The sequence below is a fragment of the Coloeus monedula genome (genome assembly GCF_965178545.1).
Source record: "Coloeus monedula genome assembly, chromosome: 6".
NCBI classification, from domain to species: domain Eukaryota; kingdom Metazoa; phylum Chordata; class Aves; order Passeriformes; family Corvidae; genus Coloeus; species Coloeus monedula.
In genome coordinates this window covers 19,143,666-19,171,401 of record NC_138786.1, presented here as the reverse complement: position 1 = coordinate 19,171,401, position 27,736 = coordinate 19,143,666, and the positions used below count along the sequence as shown (strand labels likewise).

Sequence of the window (27,736 nt, the reverse complement as noted above, 5' to 3'; positions counted from 1 at the left end):
AGGTATTTAGCACTGATCCGTGTCCTCACGGGCCGGACCGGGCTGCGCGAGGATGCTCCCGGCCCCGAGAGACGGCGCCCGACGGAGCGGAACTTAGCATCCCGCGGGCGCAGCCCGGCGCTGGCCTCGCAGCACGGTGGTCGTTGCGTCTCGCTTCCCCCCCCTCAAAGCTTGCAGACACCGGCGGAGGGATGCCGGTCACCCCTGCCAACCCTGTTTCTATGGAGCAACCGGGAGCGGCCGCAGCGGGACCGGCGCTGCCCGCGGGGACCGAGCGGTGCAGCCACGTCCCCCCGCGGCCCCGCGGTGGTACAGCCCGGCGCGCCCCCTTCCGCAATGGTTCAGGCCCGCGGCCGCTCTCCCCCCCATCACCCGAATGGTTCGGCTCGCCCCCCCTTCCCCCGTACGCGCGGTGGTTCCGCCCGCTGCCGCCCCGTGACCCGCCAGTGTTTCCACAGCGCTTCCGGGGGAGCGGTGGTTGCGGGGTCTTGGATGCGAGCGGCTCCTGGCTGGGATGTGAGCGCCGGGGCCGCTTCTCGGTGAGTGCCCGGGGCGGGCGGCGGACGGGGCCTGCGCGGGCGGGTGGGGGCCGGGCCGCGGGATTTGGCGGAGCGGCCGCCCCCCCCGCCCCGGCGGTGGCTCCTAAGTGTCGTTCCTATAAACAGCAACAACGACAGCATGTTTATTGGGTTATTTTCCGACGGGAGACGCCTCCGTGGGAGGGCAGCCCCGGGTCGGGCTCTCCCCGGGTGCTCCCGGGATTCCCGTGGGAGCGTCCCGCGGGATGCAAAAGGGCCGAGCGGGCTCGGGAGCACCTCGGCTTAGGAGCGACCCAGCTGCCTTTGCTGCGGCAAAGCCCTAAATAAGTATACAAAGTACACGCAGAAATGTAGTAAGGGTACTAAACAAAACCCCGAATGTTTCCAGGCTGTTGCGTCCGCGCCTCTCCCCTTTCCCCCCTCGCTCCCTCTTCCCACCCATTCCCACTGTTTGTGGTGCACACACGGGTGTTGGAGAAGTTATCGGCTACTTCAGCCGGCTCGGCTGACAAGTACTAATGAGGAGTTGCGTGCAAGCTTGGTGCTCGTTTGTTTGTTTTTTAGTCGTGTATTAGCTTGTAACAAGGGCACATTTAGGCTTAAAAATTTCGCCTAGAGGGACCTGTGCTTACGAAAAGGTTCTGAGTTGTGTCACAGGCGCCTTCCCTTGGCCACTTCACGTTCGGTGGGCGGGGTTTTTTTGTAGTTTCATTTACTGGTTTTCCTGCAGGTTGTTGCCACTGAGTGTGTTGCTGGTGTGTTTCAGCCGTGTCTGTTGCGTTTTTTCCTTTCTTATATGTCGGTGGGTCTCCCTCCGTAGGGCTGTGCACAGAGTATAATATGTGAGCTTTTTGTTTGGGTTTTCTTGTTTGTTTGGGTTTGTTGGTTTTTGTTGTGGTTTTTTCTTTTCCCACAGTCCTGCCCATAAACAGCAGGGGAAGCTGTAGCTAAAAATGGGACTGGTGTGAAAGATTGATGCTGAAGGGGAACTCGCCAGTAAGGGTGACTCTTCCTAAGAAAAGAACCCTGTTCAGAAAGAGGAGGATGTGCCAAGTTGGAGAGAGTTAATTTGCAGCTGGAAGCAGAGCCAGTGGCTGCAAGGAATTGGAGGCTGGGAATTCCATAGAACTTGGCTGCTGCTTTGAATACAGAGGTACAAAATGCCTAGCTGCTCCTCTGGGTAAGATGCTGTACTTCCCAAGTGCTTTTGCAAAGCCTGTGTGTTGCTTTGTTTGCATTACAAACTCCTCAAAGAGTGCAGTGTCAGCTCCTGGAGAAGCTTTGGTGGACAGTTTTCATCCTGGAATTCAGGGTGGCTAAATTTAGGGCAGGGCTGGGATGGGTGACAGATAAGCACTTCCTTACCTATCTCAGGATTAATTTTCTGTGCCTTATCTGTTAGGTTCTTAAGTGCTTCCATTGTTTAAATTGTTGCATAGACAGTTCTGATAGTGGTATTTAAGAGTTAAATTTTTTTTGGTAATTTAAACAGGGATCTAAATTTAGATTTAGGTGACTTTTTTAGAGCTCCCTGTGCATGCTAGGTTGGCAGTGCACGACTCTGGGCTGTAGGAGTGTCTTGTTAATCTGAATTATTTCCCTGCCAAGTTGTCTTAATTTACCTTTGGAATGTGGTGATGGCAGACAGTAGTCACACCATAATCAGACTTTTTCCAACCGGGTACAAAAATTACTTTTGCAACTCTTGTTTTCTTTTCTTTGAACGTAACATATGAAATTGGAAACAAAGCTAAATAATTTCTGATGTGTGACATTGCTTTTCCGGAGAGAACTGAATTATTCAGTGGACTGGGGGAAAAAAAAACAAAACTAAGAAAAAACACAACCAAAACCCCTCCCCCCCAACAAGCCAACGAAGCAGATGTGCCAATGAGAACTGAAAGCCCATATATTTGAAAATTTAGTAGGCTTAAATCCATGAAATTAGATCAGCATTCAAAACCACCCTGTGAGAAAATTCTGTGAGAAACTTTTCTTTGCCTGTGAATAGTCCTAAGTGTTACCCAAGCAGATGAAAGTAAAAGCCTTCTGTAGTAGCTCTTCTGTTTCTGAAAAATGTAGAAACTACGTAAGAAGTTGGTGGAGGAGGAGATGGGCTGGTGCTAGGAGAGAAAGTGCCCATGGCTGGGAGAGGCGCTCGCTGTTGTAGCAGCTCTGTCGGCTTTGTGTCCGATGGGATGGAGCCCCAGTGTCCTTTGCAGACTGTGCCTCCTCTTGGTGGCTGGAAACCTGTGCTTGCCTTCTTGCTGGAACACCCTCAAAGTACATTAAAATACTGATTTGTGGTAATGTATAAAGACTTCAGTTAAAAAAACTAAATGTTTGCTGGAGTGCTTGTTTGATAAACACTTGTTCTGGAGGAAGCACTTAATCATCTCTGTTGCTGAAGCCGACAGAAAGCCCTGTTGCTAACAGAGCTTGAAGAAAGTATTTGTAATTGCACTTGGATTCTATTATTAAAATTACTTAAGGCATCTCTGTGTAAAAATGTAATCTGTCTTAATAGCAAAGCCTGGCCTTACAGCTTGTCCTGCAGCAGAGCCTGTGCTGCCATAGGGATGCAGCGCTGCAGCCGAGCCTGACTTGGCCCTGCTGTTGTGTCCTGGGGAAGGAAACCTAAGGCGGCAGAAAGCGCTGGTGCGAGTACAGTGATCGAACACCTGCCAGGCACTCATTGCTTCTGTGGCTTAATGGTTTTTTAACGTTTTGTGAGGCTCTTCTAAATGACAGTTTGAAAACAGGGGGATGTTAAGGAGGAGAATGGTGCCTGCCTTCAACCAACCTTGTGTGCAACCTGTAATCCGGACACTGGATGTGCTGTGCGAGTGGATGATGCAGCTGCCCAAGGAACTGGAGTTTGCTATAAGCATCAGTGGTATTGAGTACAAAGACAGGGGATCTCTGGCCAGATTATCCTGCATCTGTGTTCCTGGGTTGCATCCTAAATTTCTCTGAACAGACTTGCAGTAAAAGTGAGATGCAGAAGGGACGATTGGTGCGTGTGAGAGCTGCTTGCAGCTGAAGGGCTGTATGGAGAGTACTGCACATCATGGGATTTTCCAAATGACCAGGCAGTGAGGGGTTGGATACAGCCACGAGGGCATGTCCTTCACACCCCCAAAACTAAAAGCAGCTGTAGTTGCCTGAGTCAAATGGCCTTCAGGGATAACTGGTTGCTTTTTAGCAGTCCGGCCTTTTGTGTTACAGAAGTGCATAGTTAAGGTTTGCCTTGGAGGAATGACTGCCATCCCCTCCTTAACCAAACTTCTTGGTTAACGGAAGAATAAAATGCTTTCCGTCTATTTTGTATTTGCTAGTTCTGGCTCAGGGAGTTTAGAAAAAATCTGGTGTGGTAAGTGCTGGAGAAAATGGGGGTTTTGTACAGGTGAGTGAATTCTCTGAAGTATCATGAATGTGTTTGTGTTTCACAGCGGTAATTTGTTTGAAATGTCTCCCATAAAAAAAAAAAGAAATAACTTGGAAATGCTGCTTATTGTTCTTAAAAAATAGGAGAAGGAGCTTTCATATTAGGTGTATAGTCAATTATGGTTTCCCTCTTTTTTTTCCTTAAGAGTAGCTGCCCAGTTTGGAAAAGGTTGTTTGTAAAGTAATATTTGTGATGTGCTTAGGAACCTCAAATTCATTTTGTGTCATCCTTGCTTGGTTTCTCCTTGTCAGTTTCCAGCTATCCACAAAAGAGACTTTTTTTACTGACGGGATTTGAAGACATGATTGTTTGCTGCAGTACCAGATTTTCTTTCACTCGGAGTTTTGCCTCTGAGCAAAGTACAAGCTTGCATTTGCAGCATAAATATGTCAGTTTAGATTGTCAAGTCACAAGTGCTGATTTGTTTGCCTCTGTGCCTAAAGGATAGCTTTCCGTGGGATAACAAGGCAAAAATAACACGGGTAGTTGTTTTATTCCACTACAGTGAAGAAATGCATGCTCTTTGGAAATGTAGCTGAGTGTATGTTGGTCAGAACCGTGGCTTGTAGGAATCACTTTTTGAAACATAAAGATCTTTTCTGCTCTGTGCTTATTGCTTTGCTTTAAGGAGGACTGGAGAGCAGGGAAATGAAGGTAATGGCCATAGTGAAGTGGAAACTCATCCATGGTTTTTACTTGCCGTGGCTTTGGTTGGCCTCCGTCATCCTCAGTGGCTCAGGAGTGCCGTGGCTGGCTGGGTGTGGCCGTGACAGGTCAGCAGGAGCCCGCTCTGTTCCCACAAGGTGCCGGTGGAGAAGTGGCCGAGGTTCTGCACAGCATCGAAATCCACGGATGGAACACGTGCCTGGCGCTGCCAGTCCTTCCCTTTATGTGTCCTGCCTGTCACGTCACCACAAATTTTGCATTGCTGTAGCTAACTGAGCTTTTGGGAGGAGATTATATAATTGAGTTTCTGTTTGAATAATTCATACATACGCACCGCTGAAACTTGGAAAATTCTGGGTGTTTCTTCCTATTTTTTCAGTTGCATCATAGAGTGACTGGCTTTTGATGAGTCTGCATGTTTTCAGCCAGCATATATTGTTTATAAACAGTTTTTTAAACGCTCCTGTTAACAGCCATAAATTTAGCTAAAAATCTCTTTAGGCAAGATTCTTACTAAGTCTTTACAAGAACTTAGTTGTGTTGAAGCTCAGTCTTCTTTTTGTTTAGTTCCCCCCTTCCCAAGCACTGAAGACTCCATTTGTAGTTTAGTCTGGTTTGGTAGAACCTACATTTTAAAGGCTCTCTAGTGCAGAGCTATGCTGTGTGCCTCAGAGGGAGTGTGCAAGCAAAGGTACGGATCAAGAGCACTTGAATAAAACATAGTGTTTTGTTCCAAAAAATCTCTTAATATGCGAGATATGTAGTGGGGAGCAGGGAGAGTGGGAGAAGAGCACCTGATTGAAACTTCTTTGCCACACTTAGAAAAGAATCCTTTTTTTTTTTGCATATTGAGATATGACACCTACCTTTAAGTGTCTGTTAATTATATATTTTCATGATTTGCTTATAGAAGCTTGCCAGGGGTCTGTCTGCCTTAATGCTTTGAAGCATTATGTGTTAAAAGCTCTGATTTAATTGTCATTATGAATTTGGATCATGCAACATCTCTCAGTATCTGTCAGTTTTACTGCCAGTCTGTGCTGATGCACAGCAATTAATGTGATTGCATTAATATGCACCGGATCAGTTTCTGTGGAATAATAGTTGTGGGGTCTTCAACTTCTCTGTTTCTTGACAGAGCTGTGCAAAGACTTTTTGTTTTTTTATAAAGAACCTAAACTGTGTAATCTTTATTCTTCTTTTCAGTCAGGCAAGATGGAGTATTTTGATTTGAAACACATATTGTCATCCTGTTAGGCCTTGTTCAAAGGGCTCTGGTCCCTTCAGTTTTGTATTGAATTGCTGGTCTGTGGGACGGTTTTAGTATTTGTGGTTTTCTATTGCTGTTTTCAGGGGGGAGTTTGGTTATACACTTTTCTGTCATCCAGGAGCCCAAGATAAAGCTGAATCTCTCACCTAAACTGCTTTTCACAAGCAGCTGGTTTCATCCAGCTCAGTAGGGCTGTGAAACCTCACGGAGCAGTAGCTGCTTACCCGTAGCCACCTCGGAACTGAAACTGGGAAAACTGCTCAGTGGTGTGAGGAGAGCAATGTTCCTTCTCCCATTCAGGTCTCTGCAGATGCGTCAGGTGCTCTGGGCCAGCCTGGTGCCTGCCCTGCTGCCTTAGGTGCTGCGCTGCCTCCCTGACTCTGCCCCCTCGCAGGGATTCCAATGTCCTGCCATGGATGATGACAGCCAGGATGAGCTGATCAACAAGAACGCTGCTCTGGGAAAGGGCAAAAGGCAGTGTCTCGCACTCCTCAGTGAAACAGGTAAATGTGGCCTCTCCTTTCTGCTTCGAGGTTGCAGAACCTCTTGATTTACCCTCAAAAGGCTGGTAAAGGTATATTTGTGACCATTTGTCTCCTTCGCCCTGACAATTTTTTTGTTTTTGCTTTGCTTCATAACTTGTGTGTATCAGACTGCTGGCATGCTTCCCTGGAGTTTCTCCAGATGGGCAGCTTTGATACCACTGCGGAAATATGGGGGCTCACTTCCTGCATAATGACCTGATTAGGGGTTCTGGTACCTGTTCTGCCTGTCTGCATCAAATGGGTATTTCCTTTGCTCTTCTCTTTTTAAGAAAGCAATGGTGGAAATAGCTGGGATTCAGCAGATGATACTGGTAGTGAAGAGGAAGATAATGACACCGAGGAAGAGGGAGGTGAGGAGGACAAGGAAGAAAGTGAAGATGAAGAATTAGAAGGTGAGATCTGTTAATGTGCCTTAACAGGCATTTTTAATAACTGAGGAAGAGTGAGATGAAAGCTGTTCCTCCAGAAACTAACAATGAAATATAAATCCACAGATGCTGCTGTGTCAGGCCAATGCCAAAATCTTACAGTAATAAGCAAACAAGTAATACTCCCCAATTTCTAAGCTTTTAAAGTATTTGCATGTTTGAAGACTATCTGCCAACCAAAGTGGTGTAGTTGTAGTCAGCAGGAGTGAACTCTGCCCCAGTATGAGCAGGAAAAAAAGTCGAAATTGCAGCAATGGCTCATGCTATTTTTTCACTTATGAAAAGCATGTTTGTTAGTTTGCATTGACATAGGGCTCTAAAGTGAATGTTGTGATGGGGAATTCTGGAATTAAATTATTACTGCTGTATTACCTAGGGAGGATGGAAGAACACTTGACTAATTTTTCTTTGAAAAATGAGTGTGGATCTTATTTGAATTTGTTAATTTTACTGAAATCATACCCTGTAGATACATGTCCTTCTGAAACTGCTACACTCAAACTAATATTTGGATAGACAAAAAGATTTTATTAGATCTTAAAGCTTGCTGGGAAGGCAAGAGCACAGTTTTCCAAATTACTAGTTAGACTGATTTGAACCCAGACTAAAAAATCAATGCTAGGTGCCAAAAAGCTTTATTAATCCATCATTCAGAGTATTCTCTGTTACATCCAGACAGGAGAATTCAGTTGAAAAGACAAGGGCCCCATTCTTATTAAAAAAAAAAAAAATCAGCAACCCAACAACAACCACCCCCAGTTCCCCCTCCAAGTGAGTGGGGTTTTAGGTACCTTTTTGTTGCTTCTTGAAAATATCAGCTTAGTTCACAGGTTTTAGGGAAAGACTAACCCATCTTTGTATTTTGTACTAAAAATAAAAATACCTTTCAACAATGTGTGCTGAGTGTTTCATTTTACTCAAAACCAAACTTCTTTAAGCGGTTTCTAAGGCACTTAGATCCCTTGGCTCTCAAAATCATATTTTACTGGTGAAATCTTTCATTTGCTGTTCTGCAGAAGAGTGTGTTGCTGCTGCTTTTCCTCTGGAATGTCTCTTAAAAAAACAGAAGTTGGGTACATGGTAACTTTATTATAACTTTATTTTTTGACTTCATTGTTCAGTGGTAGCTTGACATATCTTAACTGTCCTGTTTTGATAATCTTTTGCTTTTCTGGTGTCTGTGCTTTTAATGTCTTGCAAGACTACTCACATTATCAGGCTTTATTTTTCACCAGAGTAATCCATTGCTTTTTAGTGAAGGGATTTAGGAAGCAAGAAAACAGCAAAAATTATTGCCTTGAACTGGGGAGGCTGTGCTTCACCCCTGCAGCCTCATAAAATAAGGTTACTTGGAATTTCCTGTGAACTGGTACCCTGTCCTGCCCACCCCCTCTGCCCTTGTTGCTGAAACCCTGCAGCACACACAAGCTGTTTTTTATCTCTCACTTCTTAAGATTGCGAAGATGATGATGATGAAGAGGAGGAGGAGGAAGAAAGTGAGGCCACTATGGAAGGAATCACTGATTCTTTGAAATCAGAGCCACACCTGAATGGAGTGAATATCTCCTCTGATGAGGATGGTGAAAACTGCCCCATTTGCCTCAACACATTTAGGGATCAAGCTGTTGGGACTCCTGAGAGCTGCTCCCATTACTTCTGCTTGGACTGCATCGTGGAGTGGTCTAAGGTGAGCTGTTTTGTCTGTGATGTCCTGTGGCCTTCTGGTGTGCTCTGCTCTCTCCCCTCTGATCATGCTGTTGTGCTGTAATGAGAACAAAATACAGTAATACTCATATTTGCTTTCTTAAGCTTTTTTAAACAGACTTGGGTTACTGCTCTGTTTGGCAGGATTCATGTTTGAAGTGTGGATCTGTTTTTCTTGTACCCATCCTGATTTGTTCTGTTCTCTGCAAGCTGTAAGGTCACAAGCAAGCGTGTTTGTAGGCATCTACAGTTCTTTTGTTTTTTCAAGTTGAGATACTAATTTTTCTCTGTGCTTGGATATACGTATATTTCTCTGTATATCTGTCTTTATCTTTTCTTGAGTTCTGTATTGTAACCATTGGATGGGGATCTGTTGCAACCCTGAACATCTAAACACAGAAAAGATGTAAAAGAATACTGACAATCTGCAGGTTGCTCTGAATTCACTTTTCAGTCAGAGTTCCTTGCCACCCCTGTAGCTCCCATAGTCATAATCCAGGGTGAGAATTACAACAAAACTTAGAGTGCATGCAGCAGTAGCAGTGGTGATTAAATTTTTAAAAAGCAAATAAATCACTCTGACTGAATATATTTGTAAACCATTTCTAGTTGCTCATTTGTCCAAAGGAAAGTAAATGCCTTAAAACATGAGCACTATTTCAAGGCAGTGTTTGGAAGAAGTTTGATGTTGCTTTGGCAATTGAATAATAATTAAATTGCTTCAGTAAAATAAATGCTTCTCTAAAAATGCATGTTTTCTCTGATAGAACAGGTTGGTTGTAAACCAGATAAGTCAGATTTAAGTACTTAAAATGTCAAGATCAATAGCTGTTAAAATGACTACTACATTAATTTAATGCTTATTACATTAATAATTTAAGATTTCTTTTAAAAAATTGAATAAAGTTATGCACTTATTAACTGTATTGGGAATTTCTTTTTTTTCCTAGAATGCAAACTCCTGTCCAGTGGATCGAATCCTCTTTAATTACATTAACATTCGGGCACGTTTTGGTGGGAAAATCTTAAAAAAGGTAAACCTTTTACTGTAGCAAACAACAAGGCCAGTTGACACAAAATTGTCACTCAAAAGTTATACTCCAGGGTGTTTATGTAATACTTGCTATCTGAATGAATTATTTCTTTCCTATTTTAAATTTGCCTTTTAAGGAGCTATTTTTCTTCCTCCTTAACCTTACTTCCTGCAATATTGTGTTGTGGCTTCATTTGTGGTGGCAGAAAAAGGGTGTTTTTTGTAACTGCCTGTTTTGTATAATGGACATTTGACTGAAAACTGTTCTACGTGGATAAGCCTGTCCACCTGTGGAGAGTGCTCTGCATTCTTCAAGTGCTGTTATAGGATGAATAGGAATAATCTAGATTATCTGTGATCTCTTCCTTATGTCCTGCTACCAGTAATGCCGTGTAGCAGTTGGGTTTGTTAGGGGAGAGGCACAAGGCAATGGTAGAGCCCTGAAAGGCACTGGTCAAGTGTGCTAGTAGTTGCTCACAAAAGAACATTGAAGAGTTGTCATTGCTCTTAATTGAGATCAGAAAGATGTTAGTTTCCAGGGAACATTTAGGGGTTTGATGCTTTGTTTTCATAAACTGATGGTTTATTATTGTTTGCATTTTAACTGAAGAGAGAATTAACATTGAAGTAATACGGGGGTAGCGAAGTTTGCTCTCTTCTTTAGTCTTGTTTTTGGCATATTTTTGTTTGACTACTTTTGATCCTATTTGTGGATTTTTGTTTTGCCTATTCTTAAAATGCAGTTTTCTATAGTCATTGGTGTCTGACAGCAGACAAGTTAAGTAGATGTTGTCAGGCATTTGATCATGCCCTAGGTGTGCTGAATGAACAAAGTGAAGGTTCTGGTGTGTAACAGCCACTTTGGTTCCTTCACTTTTGGATTTTGCTGCAGGTACTACTGTTAATGTGATGATGGATTTTAAAAAGTGCCACATTCTGCATAAACCATGAATCCCTGTTTTATTTAGATTCCTGTTGAGAACACGAAAACTCAGGGTACTGATGGAGAGGATGATCCGACCTTCTGTGAGGTGTGCGGCAGAAGTGACCGCGAGGATCGCCTGCTGCTCTGCGATGGCTGTGATGCAGGGTAAGAGGCTGAAATGAATCACCTGCATGATTGCACATGGCCAGAGTTTGGTCCACAGGCACTGTCTGGTTTGCAGGCTTGCCCCTTGTTGCCCTCTTCAGGCTCATCATGTGGCCAGCCACGTATCCATGTATTACAGAGCAAACATCCATCCCCATGATGTGATGGGTCCTCTTCTGGTCGTGTAGCAACGTATGTGTGGAGAGTCCTGCACACATCAGGCTGCAGACCACCAAAACAGATGACCATGCCTTCAAGTGGTGAAGGTGTTTGTGCTCATCCTTGCAACACCTGTGTGTATAAAGGGTAAAACCACACATCCTTTATGTCTCCTTGAGGATAGGATGCATGACTTGTCCTGGCTGACTGGGCATTAGTGCTGTGCAGGAGAAGTGCTTAAGATTCAGTTTTGTGAAACCTTGAAAATTTTCTTTAGAGCCACAGCTCTTACATGATTCTCTTAGTCTTGCTTACTTCTGTCTCTGCCCCCTCCTTGATTAATAAAATAAATGTTTAAGTAGAGTCATGAATATGCTTGAACACAACTTAGGCCCTGCAGTTTTCTGCTAGAATTTAAAGCCCTTGTGCTGCTTAATCAGTCTTCCAGCATTGTCAGTTTGAAGATTAAGTCAAAAGTTACCCACTGAACAAAGTGAGATGCTAGTAATGAGTATGTAAAATAACCTTTCAAAAGTAACTCATAGCAAGCTAACTAGACCTCTGGTAAAGTCTAGTTTTGTCTTTGTGTTCTGTGTCTGTACACATTGATGCACTGTCCATACACACACATATACTGATTCACCTTCTGGAAAAAAGACAAAATCAGGAACACTAAAGATTGCTAAGAGCATCATCAGAACACTGAGTTTAAAATATTAAGCCAAAACAGTGTTTCATAGCTCTTATCTGAAGCCTCATCTTTAAGTTCTTTCTGAATTTCCATAAGCCTGTCTAAACTCAGGGTATTGCTTCAGATTTTATTTGGTGATCTCCCAACAGTTACTGTAATTTTTAAAATATATTTTTATTTCTAGTTTGATACAGTTGTTTGATTTTTGTCTTCTTTTCCTAAAGTAAGTTCTTTATATATCCTTGATTTCTAGAGTTAGCACTTCCAGAAGCACTTCCTGAAAAAAGAACTTGAAGTCTTTACTAGTTCTCCGTGGCTGAGATTAACTTTAGAAAAATGTAGAATAGCTCACTTCAAATGCTCCTAAGTACCAGCACTGTTAGTACTATGTTGGTTTTCAGGAAGCTGATGTTGTTTCCTGATTGCCTGTCTCCCCAGCGTCTCTGAACTTCTCTTGCCACCATCAGTTTTGGCTCTGCACATTTCTTGCAGCTTGGGTTCAAATGGCAAGCGATTCACCACACAGTGAGGGAAAAACACTCAGTTTTTCTGAACTTTTTTGGGCCTAGAGTGATGAAAATACCATCTAGAACTGAAGACCCTTGTATAACTATCAGGTAGCATCCATCATTTCTCTGGAGATTGGTAGAAGCGGATGCATAAACAGTAGTTTCAGGCTTAAGGAAATGAGTCTGCCTTCTGTAGCCTGTGGATGGAGGTAAAATGCTGTCTTCCCTTGGTAAAGAGCACATTGTTTGATTTTCTTTTTTTTCCCCCTCAAGGTATCACATGGAATGCCTTAATCCTCCTCTGAGTGAAGTCCCTGTAGATGAATGGTTCTGTCCTGCCTGTGCCCCCATGGGTGCCAATGGTGCTGCAGGTAAGGGTTTTATGGTAGCCAGTCAGAGTAAATATTTTTCTCCTGAGTTAGATAACGTGAATCATGTGGTGTTTTGATGATACATTTAACTTCCTGGTTTCATCTGTTTCAAGTAATTGTTTTGATAAGCATTCTCTCTTGAACCTTAAGATTAGACTTGAACTCTTGACTGATGAGAGGACCTTGTTTATGAAGATTTTCATCTGCAGTTACAACCTGTGGAGCTGCTTCTTGTAAGCATCCTTTAACCTTTCCAGGGCAATCCCAGCACTGTAGTGTGACTGCACTGTGTTACACTGGAAAGAATTTATTAGTGTCCTGACCTCAGATTGCCAAGGTATCAGCAACTTCTGTTACCTGGAAGTGTTACACCATGTGACAGTCTGAAGCAGTGGTGTCTGTACTCATTTCCTTTTGAGTGGGTAATGGCTGCCTGTGGAGGTGATTGGTTTAAGAAAGGGAATGCTGATTTTTTTTTTTTTTTTTTTGCCTGAAATTCTTTAAATAATTTCACCTGTAGAAAGACAAGTGACCTCAGCCTGTTCTCATTCAAGATGCAGATCATGTCAGTGAGGAAGAGGTGGCTGCCCTCATGGCTGATGTTGTCCCCACCACCAGTAGGCTCCGCCCTCACGTCCGGACCCGAGCCATAGCCAGGACTCGGCAGAGCGAGCGCGTCCGCGCCACGGTGAACAGGAACCGCATAACGACGGCACAGCAGATTCGGGTATCCACGGGGATTTCTGAGGGAGTCCCTGCCAGAGCCCTGGGGAAAAGTTGCTGAAATAAGTCCCCATTTCAGTAGCTCGGTGTTGACTGTCCATAGCACAGTAGTTAGTAGCTGTTTTAAACTGAGGCGTACAACATGTACAAATGGAGTACAGCACATGACCAAGATGCCCTATTTTGAAATGCTGCAGCAGCTTCCTCTCTTAACCTGCATTTTTATCACCCCTGGTGTGAGCAAAATTATATTGCTATTCCTAGTGGCTATTAATACACAGTTTGTGCACCACTTGTGGTTTTTTAGCACGTTTATTTGACAGTTGTTTATTTTCCTTTGTACTCCTACCTCCTTGCCCATAGCAGTAGAACTTGCTGACTGCCTTCAGCCCAATTGAAGTGAAAAATTTTGTAATTTTATGTTTTCTGTGTTTGTGAAAAACAGCCTGTTGTGTTGGAAGAGGAAAAAAACCAGATATTAGTGTCCTCAATAATGTGGCAGTGTGACTTCAACTACATTAACAGTATTAGAGTCTGTGCAGGAGAGTATCCCAAATACACAGGGTCCCTCTATTTCAGTATTAAGTATAGTTTGGGATAGCTGCCGTGAACAAAGATCCATCTCACCTTAAGTTTTTATCACATTTTTCCCTTTATTTAAGAACTTCCCTGAATGCTTTAGCAGTTGTTAAATTCATTATGTCCTCCATGTCAGAGGTGATCTTATTTGACTGCCAAACCCCCACTGTCTCCAAACCCAGGCGTTTCAATTTTAACTTTAGAAGAATTAATAAAATACAAAAAGTTGATGAATTATTCGATGCATTGCTGTTAAGCAATTACAACTGAGTAGTCAGGCCTATATATATGTTGAAAAAAAAATAAAGGGAGGAAAGTGTTGTTTGAAGTGAAAGACTCTGCAAGGTAACTTGTTACTTTTCTTTCTTTCCCTACTTCTTGTTTTAGAAATAGTGGAGTCATCTCCTGTGGGCGAAAGGGGTGGTGCCTGGGGACTTTACTATTCCATGGTAGTGTAATCCTGGGAACCCAGCACTTCCTGTTCAAGAAGCTGTTCCTAGCTCCACTTCTCGGTGTGCAGGGATGATTACAAACTATATATAGAAAGGCACTGTTATTTATTGCCTTTGTCTCTGTACAAAAGCTCATCTTATTTTGGCTCGTAACCGTGAGTTGACTGAAGCTTAATTCCACTGGTTGAGGGTGTGTAAGCTGTTGTCCTCCAAGCACGGTGAGAAGCTGGGAGCATGCATGTAATTCTGAAGGAGGCTGAAGAACAAGGTCCTTAATATGTCAGTCAGTAGATGAAAAAAGTGACATAATTGGTTAACTGGCAGCTTGATGATATGATGAGTTTCCTCATTTGAATCTCAAGTCCATTTTTCATCAAATGCTTTTATAAGTAAATGCTGCTGAGCTTTAGGTACCTGTATCATGTAACTTCAAATCCCCCCCACAGCATGTGCCAGGGTACCTCATGTCCTCTCTTCTGGATGAAACAATTGAAGCAGTTGTAGCAGGCCTGAACACAGCCATCTACCAGCGTCCTCTGGCACCACGGGCTCCTACCAGGCAGAAAAGAAAAACAGGTGAGGACATCAGACACCTTAGGGCAGCCTGAATCCTACAAAATACTCTACATCAACTGTACGCTGCCACACCTGTGCAGCTATGGAAGTATCCCATGTGCATTTTTTTCTTTCCCTATACCACCTCTGCCCAGAAGGTGTCTTGAAGGTTGTTTTTAAGTAAATCCTGATGATTTGACTTTTTCTGCCCTGCTGTTGGTGGCACTGTGTATGTCTCTTTCAGCTGCTTTGTGGTCATGGGGGGAATGAAAAAGGTGAGTACAGAGTAAAATACAGTGCCAGCTCTTAGCCAGATCACTGGTTTTTGTCCCATCAGGTAGGCGGAAGAAAGTAGGAGGCAAAAAAAGAACTCAGACAAAATCTGCTGCTGGGAAGAAGAGTTCAGGGACACAGCTGAGGAGACGCAAGCGTCTGACAAAGAAGAGAAGGGGGAAAAAGACGAGAGTAAGATCACATGTGAGTGAGTTTCTGCCAGTCAGTATTTGCTGTTTTCAGCCCTCTGTAAGAGCAGTATAACATGGGATTCAGTTGGAAGAAATGCCACCTTAGAGTCATAGCAGGCACCTTTCTTTCTGGTGGGAGTCTGTGCGGGATGTGTCCAGTGTACTCCAGAAAGACGCTGTACATGGAAATGAATTGCAACTTCCAGACAGGCCTGCTGGCTTTGCTCACAAATCCTGTTACCTGGACTGTAGGGATCAGATTGTAAAGCATGTCCTGCAGGCTTTCTGTCCTGTCTTGCCATTCAGCTGTAGTGTTTACTTGGTACTGATGCAAGCTCAGTTAGAATTGCCAGCACCTTTTCTTTTTAATAGGCTGTTGATGTTTGTTGTTGCAAACCCAGCTAATCAGCCATAAGGGCTCTCAGAATTCCTTTCAGTTCTGAGTAGTGTTCTCTTGTGAATTAGACTGAATGCTCTGCACCAGCTTGACTCTTTTTGTCAGCTACTTTAACTAGAGTCTACATCTTAGAGCCAGAACTGTCCTTCCAGCATTTAATAAGGAACCAACAATTTCAAATTGACATTATTAAGATTTTTAGAAGCTTAATTTATCTGGTCACATCTGTATCATGCAGTCTCTGAAGTGACATATACGCCATAGTTACAAGTTTCATAAATGCTTCAAAACAAATACAGACAACAAATGCACGCCACTCGTGCTGCTGATGGTAGTAACCTGATGACTGTACTTAGGCTAAGTGAAGAATTTGGGGCTTTAGACACAAATTTACCTGCCCTAACATACAAATAACCCAATCTCTTTGTCTGTGCAGGGGAAAAATGAGGTTACTGCTCGCTCCCGTATTGCAAGAACTCTTGGGCTCAGTAAACCTGTGCGTGGGGCCTCACTTCCTTCCATGTACAAACCAACGGAGCCCTCGCTTGGGCTGATGAGAGCAGATATTGGTGCAGCTTCTCTCTCTGTGTTTGGGGATCCATATGAGTTGGATCCATATGAAAGGTGAGAGATCTCTGGATTGTGATCAGGGATCTGGTGATTTAGCAGGTGTTGGGATGTTCGTACATGTGGCTCCATGCAGAGCATGGATCTCACATGTGAAGGCACCTTTGGGTACACAACCCATGATAACACATAAGGGCCTGTTCTTTCTTTCCTTCTGGGCTGAGTTGCTGAGCTTCTAAGGAATCAGCCTCCTCTAAAAGAGTTTTTCTGAAATAATGAGCCTTGTGAAAACCTTTAATAAGATCTATGGGGTTATTGAAAGGTTAGAATCTGAAGGAGTCTAATCCTAATCCATCACATTTTATTTATTTATTTAAAGTGAAGACAGCTGGCATATTTGGTATACAGTAAACACAAAATTACATGGACCTCTGGAATCTTCCACGTTTCTCCTTTTCCTATCTTCACTTTTCCAGGCACTTTAAATTCAGGAGAAATCTTACTATGCCATAGTTTGTGTCACTCATAAGCTTTGAATTTTGGGGGAGGGGGCATCTGAAGTTACTGTTGGTGAAATTTAGTTTTCCACTGAATATTTCTTTATGATCTTTTCATAAAAGAAAATTGTCCGTGTAACATTTTAGATATGAAAATCTACATTTGAGTCTCTGCTGTCTGAATCAAGCTGTTCTATTTAGGCAGCCACAGAAAAAGTATATTGCACAAATATTTTTTAATATATCGTAATAAAACAATGCTCTCTCATTGTATCTGTCATAGCACTATCATCTCTTTGATGTGAAAAACATTTCAGACAATTTCAGGGTTCGTGTGTGTGTTTTATCATAGCAATGAAGAGGTTCCAGCAAATCCAGATTCACCAGTGAGTGCCAAAAGGAGAGTTCTCTCCCAGTCAGCACTGAGGTCTCACCGTCCTGTAGCTAGACCCATTTCTGTGGGACTTCCCAGGTAAAAATCCATTCTTATTTTATTATTCCTAGTTGTCTTAAGACCCTAACAAAAGAGTAAACCTGGTGATCATCCTTGTTTAACCCTTTTCTTACCCTTATCTCTCAAAAAGTGCATGTATTTGTATACATGCATGCCTGCATATGTGTAGATAAATAACCACATCAATTTGTGCAAGAATTCTTTTTTTATGTTGAACACACACACTCTTTCATCATGCCTTAAACATTTCCATTGAAATTTACAATTGGTATTTCCACCCTAATCTGACTCTCTCGCTTTCTGTTTTGTGACTGTTCAGTAACCCCATTAGTATGTTTTAAACCCCAGTCTCATTAACCTTTAAAAAACCACTTGCTTCTTTGAGAGGGCCAGGGAATCCAATTGCACATCCTGAGGAGGTGAGGGCTTTACCGACCTCACCCACTTCAGCTGCCATTTGTTGGAGCTGAGAAAATTGAGAAGAAGCTTTGTTTGATCCTGCAGTTTCACAGTTGCTTTACTGTCTGTGCCTTGCAGCCTGCCAAGGGCAGGTGCCCTGTCTGCCCCCCACTGGCAGCCACAGTGAATTTTCAGGACTGAGGGATAGGACATTAGGGAATCAGGAGAATGATGAGAAGAAAGGGGATGAGGAAAGTCACTGAGGCAGGTACCAGCTGAGCCACAGGAAACTGCAAGTCTGAGGGAGCTAAAGAGAAATGAAGGGAGCTCAGCTTAAGTAGTTAAAGATGTGAAAGGTTTACATAGCTGTCCTCTGATGCATCTGACTTATGGTGAGGGTTGGTTTCTCAGGATTAAGGTAGCATATTTCTATGATAACTTGGATTATTTGTCTACCTTTCCCATCTCAGTCCTGAAGGAAGCCTTTCAGGAAACTTCCCGTGTCTTCAGTGTTACTTGAGTAGCGTATTGTTTAGAAGGTAGAACTGTTTAGCTGATACTCAGCTTTCCTAAAGGCTCCATTTGCATGGGCTACACTGAGTTTCTGGTTTGGCCTTAGCAGCTGATTCTTTTAGTGTTCTCATTTTGTCTCTCTGTTGAATGTTATTACAGGTGTTTTGGTGTACATTATGTGAATAAAGTTTGCTTTGTTGTCATACAGAAATGAAATGTAGCTCCCTCAGAGAGCTGGGTTCCTTTGGAAGTTTGTTTTTTAGAAAACTCAAACAAAATAACCCCTCAAATCCCATCAAAAGCAAAGCAATAAAAACTAAAAAGCCCAACACCAGAAACACCTTTTCAGCCTGCATTTCAAGAACTGAGAACTTAAACCATCTTCATAAGATTGAGAAAAGCATAAACAGGAGTGTTTGTGCTGTCCCACCTGTGGGAGCATTGCAGTTGTTTTTCAGTAATTTCTCTATGCCATGCTCTTAGCTACCCTGCCAGTGGCACCTTCTGGTTAAACACTGGCTCAACCTCTGTCATTTTTTTTAAGATAGAAGTGTAGGCCTGAGGAATACATTTATGTTGTGATTTAGTGGGGGCAAGAGAGGCAGCTAGGATAGAAATATCTCTGAAGTGATAATCAGTGGTTTATCCTCCAAAAATGCATCTTAAATGCACTGGAAAGTTAATCTTGGTATACAACACAGTGAGCACCACTCTTAATAAAAAGCATTTGCTAACCAAAAGTCTCAGGTATGATTACATGCTTTCTTATCTTGTATTATTCCTGTGGGAAGTCAGCAAAAGCTTCACCTTCTGTTTGTCAGAGAAAGATGGGGACTGAATGACTCTAGTGAAGCCAAAACTACAAGCGAACTTCCCTGGCTGACCTCTGCTTATGCCCTTGACTTTGGTTTCTTTTTAATGTAATGTGTGTGTATAGAACAAGTGCTGTAAGAGTAAAGGAAATGTAACCCCTCTGAAACATGCAGAAGCAGTGTGCCTGCCTTGAGTCCTGATCAAGAAGCAGAAGCTGCTCCTGTGCCTGATCTGTTGGGAAGTATCCTGTCTGGACAGAGCCTTCTCATGATGAGTAGTTCAGATGTTGTCATCAACAGAGATGGTTCACTGACAGCAAAGAAGGAAGGTAAGGACTTGGCACCTCATAGTGTTTTTAGCCTCTTTGTTTCTTCCACATCTGCCCTGATCCTACAGTCTGCATAGCTTTAAACTTAGGGATACTCTTTCTGGGCATTGGAATATGTAGGATGGATTCAGTAACTGCCAACAGTAATCTGTCTTATAAAGATGGATGTCTGAAATAGTGTTGCTTGTCTGTGTTTTAATTGCAGACCTGAGATGTTACTGGAGGATTTTTAGTTTTAATACATAGTTTTCTTCTTTCAAAAGAACTGCACAGTGGTTTCATGCTTTGCTGTAAGAAATGTAGGACTGGATAGACCAAGGTTATCTTAGTACCCAAATTTCCTGGTGTGTATCATGCATTGCTGTCATGCCTGTAATCTGTACTTCAGTTTGAAGAGCAGAGTGAAGGACCGTGGCAAGAAATTTCTTCACAAAAGTAGAGCTCTAAATATGTGCTATCATCTCCAGCTGTGTCTTCCCTTGGCATGGCATTACTTGAAAGGAATCTCTTCAAACTGAAACATAGAACTTTATTCTTAAAATAAGTACCTCTAACGTCCTCTATTATAGTCATTTCTGTCAATCAGCAACTGCAGAATAGCAAGCACTAATCTGGTGATACCTATAGAACAGAATAATTCATTTCCTAAACGTTAGTGTTTACCTCAAAGATGTTGTTGTCTGGCACTAAACTGTGAGTATCTGACCAGAAGAACTACTGGACTCTGTTATTACTGTGTGGCATGTCTGCAAACCACAGTAGAACTTAAAATAATTAGCTTAGTACTTCTATTAATGTTGGCAGAGCATGTCTCCGGGTATGTCCTGAAAAGCTGAATTGTCTGTTTGTGTGCCATAGCTCCATTTCATAGAAAATCAGCAAGTGACTCAAGAGTGGAGGATGGTTCAGGACATAACACCCACCCAAGTACAGCGCACTCAGGGACCACGGCAAGTAGCTCCATGGCTGGACCTTCTGTTTCCTTGGAGCTGAGTACTCGTTCCAGACCCTTCTCCTCAAGCTTGTTCTCATCGCCTCCGCTGAGCAGGAGCGAGTCTGCAGCAAGCCCTGCACAGACTGCACCGGAAAAGGCAACTGTAAAATCAGAATATTCAATGACACCCAGGTCTGTCCAGACTCAGAATACAGCAACTTTGAGCAGGCATGGCTCAAAGTTAGAGGAAATGCCCAGATTTAATGGAAAGTCTAGAAACTTCGTACCCACTGATTCACCTTCAAAGTCCCTGAGCTGTAACTTGAATTCTGGCTCAAAAGCTGTAACTGTGAGGCGGCCAGTAAAACCACCTTCCCAGAGAATTGACATCTTTGAGCTTCCCAGGATACCAAAGATTAAAAAAGAAACCAGCAGCAAGCAGGTGGAGCTGGAACCTGCAGGAAGCCAAAGCTGTGACATCCCCAGCTCCTGTATAACCCAGCTGACTGGCAAGGACAGCACTAATCAGCCGGGAAAGGGTAGCAGGGTGGAAAGTCAGAAGTCAAATTCCAAGGAACCTCAGCAACAGACACGTCCAAGCGGGGTGTCTTTCTCCACCAATCCCAGTGGCTATAGTGGTTCATCGCTGCTAGGCACTTCAAGGGGCAAAGGCCCAGGCTCTTTTGAGAGTTTTAAAATCAATATTCCCGGGAACACAGGACATCCCAGCAGGCTGTCTAACCCAGGATTTTGTAATACCTTCCGCCCGGTGGGCGATGACGTGCAGCAGAAGGAGAGTCCTTCAGCTCTTTTCTCAGTAAAGAAAAAGCAGGTCAAAAGTGAAATATATGATCCCTTCGAGCCAACAGGATCGGACTCGAGTTCAGCAAACAGCAGTCCTGAAAGGCTTGGTTCAGGGATCCCACTAACTAATATCACCAGGACTATTTCCATTGAAAATCCAAAAGTTCAAACATTTCAAACTGTCCGTCGTTTCACTTCTTACAGGGTAGAAAATATATTTGGATCTGGGACTGACTCTGATGTGCCATCTGGTAACACAGAGTCTCGTGATGATGTGGCAGTAGCAAGCAGGATTGTAGAACAGATCTCTGATACAGAGGAACGAGACAATGTGGGTGAGGAAGACCTCCTAAGCAGTCCTTGCACTTCATCTGCTGTTAAGGAAATTTCTAATACAAAGTGTTTAAAGGAGGAAAACAGAGAGGGACCTAATGTGTTCTTTAATGCTGAGGAATTGATTAGACCTAGTATTAATGTGAAAATAGAACCAGATAGTCCCTCAAAGAGTGATGGGCAGCAGAAAGTCCAAAAGGTAGAACAAGCAGAGAGGCTATCACGTTCCAGATCCCGTTCAAACTCCAGCTCCCGAAGCAAGAAGAAGATGAAAAGGAAAAAAGCACTTGTCAAAGAGCATAAGAGATCACGTTCAGGGTCAAGAGATGGAGCTCACTCAAGGGACCGAAGCTCCAGGTCTACCTCTTGGTCAGGTGGGGAAGAGCACAGCAAAACACACACATTAAAATCCAAGGGCAGGAGGTCTTCTACTGACCGTTCTAGCAGTCACGAACGATCTAAAAAAAAGAAAATGAAGGATAGAACCAAGGATAAAAAGGCAAAAGCTTCTTGGTCCAGGGACAGAAGGAAATCTAGATCACGTTCAGGTAGTCCTGGAAGTACTTCTGAGTTTTATGAAAATAGGAAAAAGAAAAGACGGTCTCGCTCAAGATCAAGGCGGAGGGACCGCTCCCGGTCAAACAGCACAGAGAGGACTAAAAGGCGGAAACGCAGGAGGGACAAAAGCTACGAGAGGTATGATAAAGAAAGTGGCTTGAAGTCAAAGGACAGAAAGAGATCAAGATCCAGATCTCGGGAGAGGAGAAAGTGGAGATCTCGGTCTCGATCTTGGGAGCACAAAAGCAGCAAATCAAAGGAAAAAAGACTGCGATCCCGATCACGTTCCAAAGAAAGGAAACACAGATCAAAAGAGACCTTGCTTCCTCCTCTGCCAGAGAAGGATCAAAAGCCTCCAGTTGAAAATGTGACCCGGTGTCTGGAGCAACCCCATTCTCTCAAACAAGAGACAAAAGAGGAGCTAGTACTAGAAGGGCTTTCTATAACCATCCAACCAAATGTCAGACTTGAGGAAATACAGACTGAGACCCCAGTTCAGCTGAGAGAGGTCCAAGAAACTATAAAGGTAGAGCCCATCTGTCCGGAAGTGAGCAATGAAACTGCATTCCCTGCACCAGAGATCACAGACATTTGTGTCCCAATTGGTGATGTGGATTCTTTTGCTGAAAAAGAGTTAATGAATAGTACTGATCCAGCAGTGCTCAGTAGCTGTAGCAATACAAACCTAGAGATTACAGTTAAAATAGAAAATACTGCATTATGTCCATCTCTGATGGAGCAACCCCCAAAGAAGGAAGTTATCATGCACGTTCCAGCTGAGGCTGCACCTATTCAAAGCTCATCCAAAAGCAAAGTCATGGATTGCGTGAGGGAGGTTAAGGAGGAGTGCCTTGTCTCAGGTGAAAATACAAGTAATTTCACTAAGCCTGAACTGGAAGTGGTACCTCAGGGTCCTGCCTTGAAATCAAAAGCACCAGTGAAAAGAGTTACCTGGAATCTTCAAGAGGAAGAAAGCAGCACGTTGTCTGCTGGAAAAGCTCCTAGTAAGTCTCTTTTGGGAAACAAACAGCAGTTGAAATAGGCTGTATAAGGCTTGGGGTTTTGGTGCCTGGCCAAACCTGGTCATACTGTAAGAGCTGTGTCATCTGAGCTGGGGTGATGCCGTGGCTTGCGATCCTGAGAGCTGGCATTTTGCACTGGTTGAAATCATGAGGTGAGTTGTGTTAATGAATTGGAGAGGACGTGCTCAGCCAGCGGCAGCTTGTTCTCTTGTGAAGCACATGCAACAACCCCATCTCTGAACTGGCAGCCTGTGTCCCACCCTTTCTGCACTTAACTGGAATGGTTGCTTTGCCTTCAGTATCTATAAATGTTCCTCAAAACCAAGGAGCGTGACAAGGCTCTGTAGCTCACCCCTGTGAGTGCTACTAAGCCAAAGCTGCTAGAAACAGTTTGGCTTGGGAACCTGTGATGTTTGTGTTGACAGAGTTGCCTGTGTTGTTCTTTTTAGTTACTCTCAATAGATAAACCCAGTAGAAAGCAATTGCTCAAGGGGATGAGAAACTTTCTATTACCAGAAGCTTTAAAATATGAAAGATTGCTAAAAAGATCCTTTTATTGCTAGTTTTGTTGTTAGATGCTTTTTATTTTAATTTTTAAAATAATTGGCTTTGACTCTTTGACACATTATTTTGTTCTGAGATGTTTTCTTTTCCTTTTCTTGGGATACCTAGGGATGCCATTTTACAAACTTCAGCGAGCAAAAGAAGGGGCCTGGAAAGCAGAGGACTTGAACCAAACGTTAAATCAGGTGCAGTTAAATGAGCCTCCTCCAACCAATTATATGATTCCTGAGCCTATGTTTCCTGATCTAGATTCCTCTCAGGTTGGTTCCTATTCCGGCACCCAAGTGTCGTGGAAGGCATCCCATCTCATCTGTGCCCTTGTTGTGCAACACCCTCCTCTCATGGCAGAGTTTGCCTTCCTCTGCGTGTGGTACATTTCATGTAGCCCATACACCTCAGCAATCCTCCAGTCATTTAATCTCTCAGGGTGCTCCTTACCATTGAAGAAATGTATTATCTTCTAATTCTGCTCTGTACATGCAGCTTCTGTTTTCAGCAGCAGCTTGCAGAAAGATGGTGCTGCCTGAGAAGCTGTGAGCTTCTCCCTGTGATTAGGCTGTAAATGTTGGCTTGATAGCCTTGGTCTGAGCCATCAGTCTGTGCTGTCCACCAGTTAAAAGGCGAGCGGGGCTGGTGGTAGCTCCTGGTGGATAGAAGATGCTCTGAAAATCCTGCTCTGATGTTGTGTCTTGTCCGCACAAGCATTTACAGAGTGGTGTGTGTTTCCCAGGTGTACTGTCACAACATCCCTCTGGCGCCAGCTCTGCCCTCCAGCCTGCCCCCCTACGCCCCGGTGAGCCAGCCCACAGTTCAGTTCATCATGCAGGGAAGTCTTCCAGCTCTTGGCTGCGTGGCAGGACAGAGCCTCACCCCAGAGCCGGGCAGCCTGGCTACAGCATCTGAGCCAGGAATCCAAGCTGCTTCTGTTGGAAATGCAGAGGAAAAGATCAAAGCACCCAAACCTTCAGTGGATAAAACAAAAAATGAGGAAGTGAGTAAATGCATAAAATAAATGAGCTGTTTGTTTGAACTTTTTCATTTGAGGGATTTTTAAACTTTCTGTACTGTATTTTCCCAGCCCTGCTGTTTTTGGTGACTGACTCTGCTAACCCAGGAGCAGCAGGCAGTCCTCTCTTTGAATTTGTTTGGGATTTATTCCATTTTTTTGTTCTGCTTTCTATTGCTTCATCATGGTAGGACAGAGAGGGATTAAAACACCTAAAATAACGTTCTTAAAGTTCTGAAACTTTCTTGCATGAATATTTGGAAGAGACTTTCCAGAAACCACAATGTCCAAGTTTCTCTAAACACCTGGTTTTCTCCATTCCCCTTCAGCTTTGAAATTAATATCAATTCTCATAACAGTCCTATAGAGAGGTAGGACTGTGTCTTGTTGCTTATCAGCACTGAAAATGTAGAGATAGTAAAACACTTTGGAGATCTTTCAGTTCAAGTCCCTTGCTGCTGAGTTTTGGGTTTGCTGCACAGGCCATCTGCTTTAGGCACAGTGGATGCTAACACCAGAACAAAAATAGCCCATTATTTTGCTTCGTACCATAAAACCAAACAGTAAGATGCATTTCCCATTGAACCTCCATTTATGAGCAACAGTTTTTATGAACTTGTTTTGATGGCACCTGTAATCATTACTTCATAGGCACCTCTGCAATTTTCGGATTGCCTTTAGAGCTATCTGAAGCTTTATATTCACAATTATGGTTTGCTGCTTTTAGAATCTGGTGCCTTTTGTTGGATGTGTGTTTACTCCAGAGCTGTTGGAAGGGAAGGAGGAGGCCAAAATTAGGAAGTCCATGTTGTAGTCACTTGCTTAAAACACATTCTTTAAGACGCAGAATAAGTGTTACATAAAGCAAAGGTTCCTCATAGCACAAATTGGTATTTGTTTCAAGACAGCAATTGACAGTAAAGGAAATCACTTGGAGGTGATTACTTGGGTTGTTGAAATTGTGAAATGAGAGTTTTCGTTGTTTGATCGATTCTAAGAAACACAGATTCAGAAACCATTCCCAAGACAGCACAGGGTAATGAAGTTCTCTTTCCTGTGCAGTACATGAAGAAGCTTCACATGCAAGAAAGGGCTGTGGAAGAAGTGAAACTTGCCATCAAACCTTTTTACCAGAAGAGGGAGATTACAAAGGAGGAGTACAAGAGCATCCTTCGGAAAGCAGTGCAGAAGGTAAGGGCCCAGTGAAAGGAAGTGGAGAGGAGGAGCTGGGCAGATCATTACATAAGTGGCAGTACTTTGGATTGCACTTGCCATTTCAGCAAGTACATGCCAGAACTGAGTAGCAGACCTTTGGACCCTTACTCTGCAGTCCTGCGGTGAAGCAGTAGCTGCTCCAAGCAGGACTAATTGGTGCCATTGATGATCTGTCAGTCTGTTCCTTTTATGAGATCATGTTTTCAGTGGACAAGAACATTGCTAAGCTTCAGCTGCCTGAGCTGGAATGTTATATGGTACGTGCCCTTGGTGATAATGGTCAAATCCCCCTCGCTAGGACCTTCAGCCGGAATTCCAGCTGTTTCTGATCGTGAGAAAATACTCTCTGCATTAGGTCCTTGAGCATCTGTGGTGTCTCTGAACCTTGGCAGAGGGCCTTGCAATTTTGCTGATACTGACTTTTTTCTCAAATCTTAGTGCTGAGTAGGTCGTGGCTAAGAAAGACTTGATCAGCAAGTAAATGTTGTCTCGTGAGGAGAAGTAATGCTCTTGTGGTCAAGGCAGTTAATTGATACCTCAGAGAATTGTATTTTCTCCCTGCTCTGCATTCTTGCTATCACTGAGAAATTCCATCATAAATAACAATTCACGAGGTAATGGCTGCAGTTTCACATCTTCTGTGTGACCCATATGAACCATAAGTGTTTTCTGCAAGAGAGCTGAGTGGTGCCAATTGCTGCTGAAGTCACTGTGAACTCCTCTCTGAAGAGAAATAAATTTCCTTGTGTAGGGTTTGCTCTTTCTCCCCTATCTCAAAATGGGCTCTCCAAACTGCCAAATTCTTTTAATATGAGCATTGCTTCCTCAAAAACATCCCAAAACTGGGATTTGAACTCTTCCTTGGTTACCATGTGTTGTGTAAAAATGGATGGATGGGTGGAAAAGCCTGTAGTAAAAATGGGTAATTTTGCTTTGAGATGCCTCTGCATTCGGGTGGTGCTCCGTAGATAAGCTCTGAAATGAACTGAAGGAAATGCTTGAAGGAAAATACTGCTCTTGTCTTTGTTTTCTGCTTGATGTACCCTGCCATGAGCCTTGGGGGGCTGTGCAGGAATTGGCTCCCCTGGACAGCTTAGGGCCTCTCTGCCACTTGCCTGAGATGCTGTCATTGACCAAGTGCCATTTCTGATCCCCTGCAGATCTGCCACAGCAAAAGTGGAGAGATCAACCCTATGAAGGTGGCTAACCTGGTGAAGGCATATGTGGAAAAATACAAACATATGAGGAAACATAAGAAAACTGATGGTGAAGATACACGTGAAGTGGAAAACTGAGAGCAAGCCACAGCCAGCATGACTTGGACTGAACTTGTCCTAGCTGTGGGCACTATGGGAATAACAGACATGCAGTTGCATCTCACTGTAAGCAGAGAGCAGAGAAACAAGATGAGAACAGACTTTATCTACGGAACCTTCTCTTGAATTGTTTCCATATGGGAATGAATTTAGGATTTTTTTGGATTACCTACAGCTGTAGAACTAAATAACAATCAAATGCCTCAGACCAGCAGAGTAATTCGAGGGGAAACACAGAAGAGATTAATGTTTGGAACTCCCGGATTGCTACAGTTTTCAGGGTTACTTTGATCACATTTTTGGGCTGTGCACTTGTCTTGCTAAAGTTTGAAACTGGACACACTTTTCTTACAGTATATTGAGAGCTGTATACTGTTTCCCTTGTGTTTATTTATCAAAATATGGATTGTCTTTAGAAATTTCTGATTTAATACTTGAAATGTCGTATTTTTAGCCCGTTGGATGGTGAGCGAAGCTTTACTCGCTCTGGCATTTGGGGATTGCAGAAATGAGCTAACCTTTATAAACTGACTTCAGAAACACTGCTCAAGCCGTGGTGTTTATTTACATTCTGTTGGAAGTACCTTAGTGAAAAAATTAATTTTGGGGTGGGAGATTGTGTTGCACTTGTGTAAATAATGCACTGATGGCTGGTTTTGTGTCTGCCTTTCAGGAAAACGCGAAACAAAAAGCAAGCATTGTCAATTTTCAGTAACAAGCTCGAAGGATAAGGTTGGACTGATGTACAAAGCAGAAATGTGACAGAGTTTATAAAGTTATTTTGAATGGT

The 27,736-nt window shown here is 43.2% G+C and overlaps 1 protein-coding gene across 2 annotated transcripts; it reads left to right on the top strand.

The window, feature by feature from the left end:
* The first annotated feature begins 435 nt into the window (after positions 1–435).
* On the top strand, positions 436–27,736 carry PHRF1 (PHD and ring finger domains 1). 2 transcript variants are annotated; one of them, XM_082284199.1, is made up of 18 exons: positions 436–539; positions 6,224–6,426; positions 6,738–6,860; positions 8,351–8,583; positions 9,551–9,634; positions 10,602–10,723; positions 12,356–12,453; positions 13,008–13,180; positions 14,654–14,783; positions 15,100–15,239; positions 16,060–16,247; positions 17,040–17,159; positions 19,040–19,194; positions 20,053–22,827; positions 23,518–23,594; positions 24,140–24,400; positions 25,478–25,606; positions 26,791–27,736. In XM_082284199.1, exons 2-18 carry the CDS (start codon positions 6,336–6,338, stop codon positions 26,923–26,925), a joined length of 5,034 nt encoding a protein of 1,677 aa, XP_082140325.1. In that variant the 5' UTR covers positions 436–539; positions 6,224–6,335; the 3' UTR covers positions 26,926–27,736. The 2 variants fall into 2 exon arrangements, with proteins under 2 accessions (XP_082140325.1, XP_082140326.1); XM_082284200.1 differs by having other exon boundaries at positions 452–539; positions 6,318–6,426.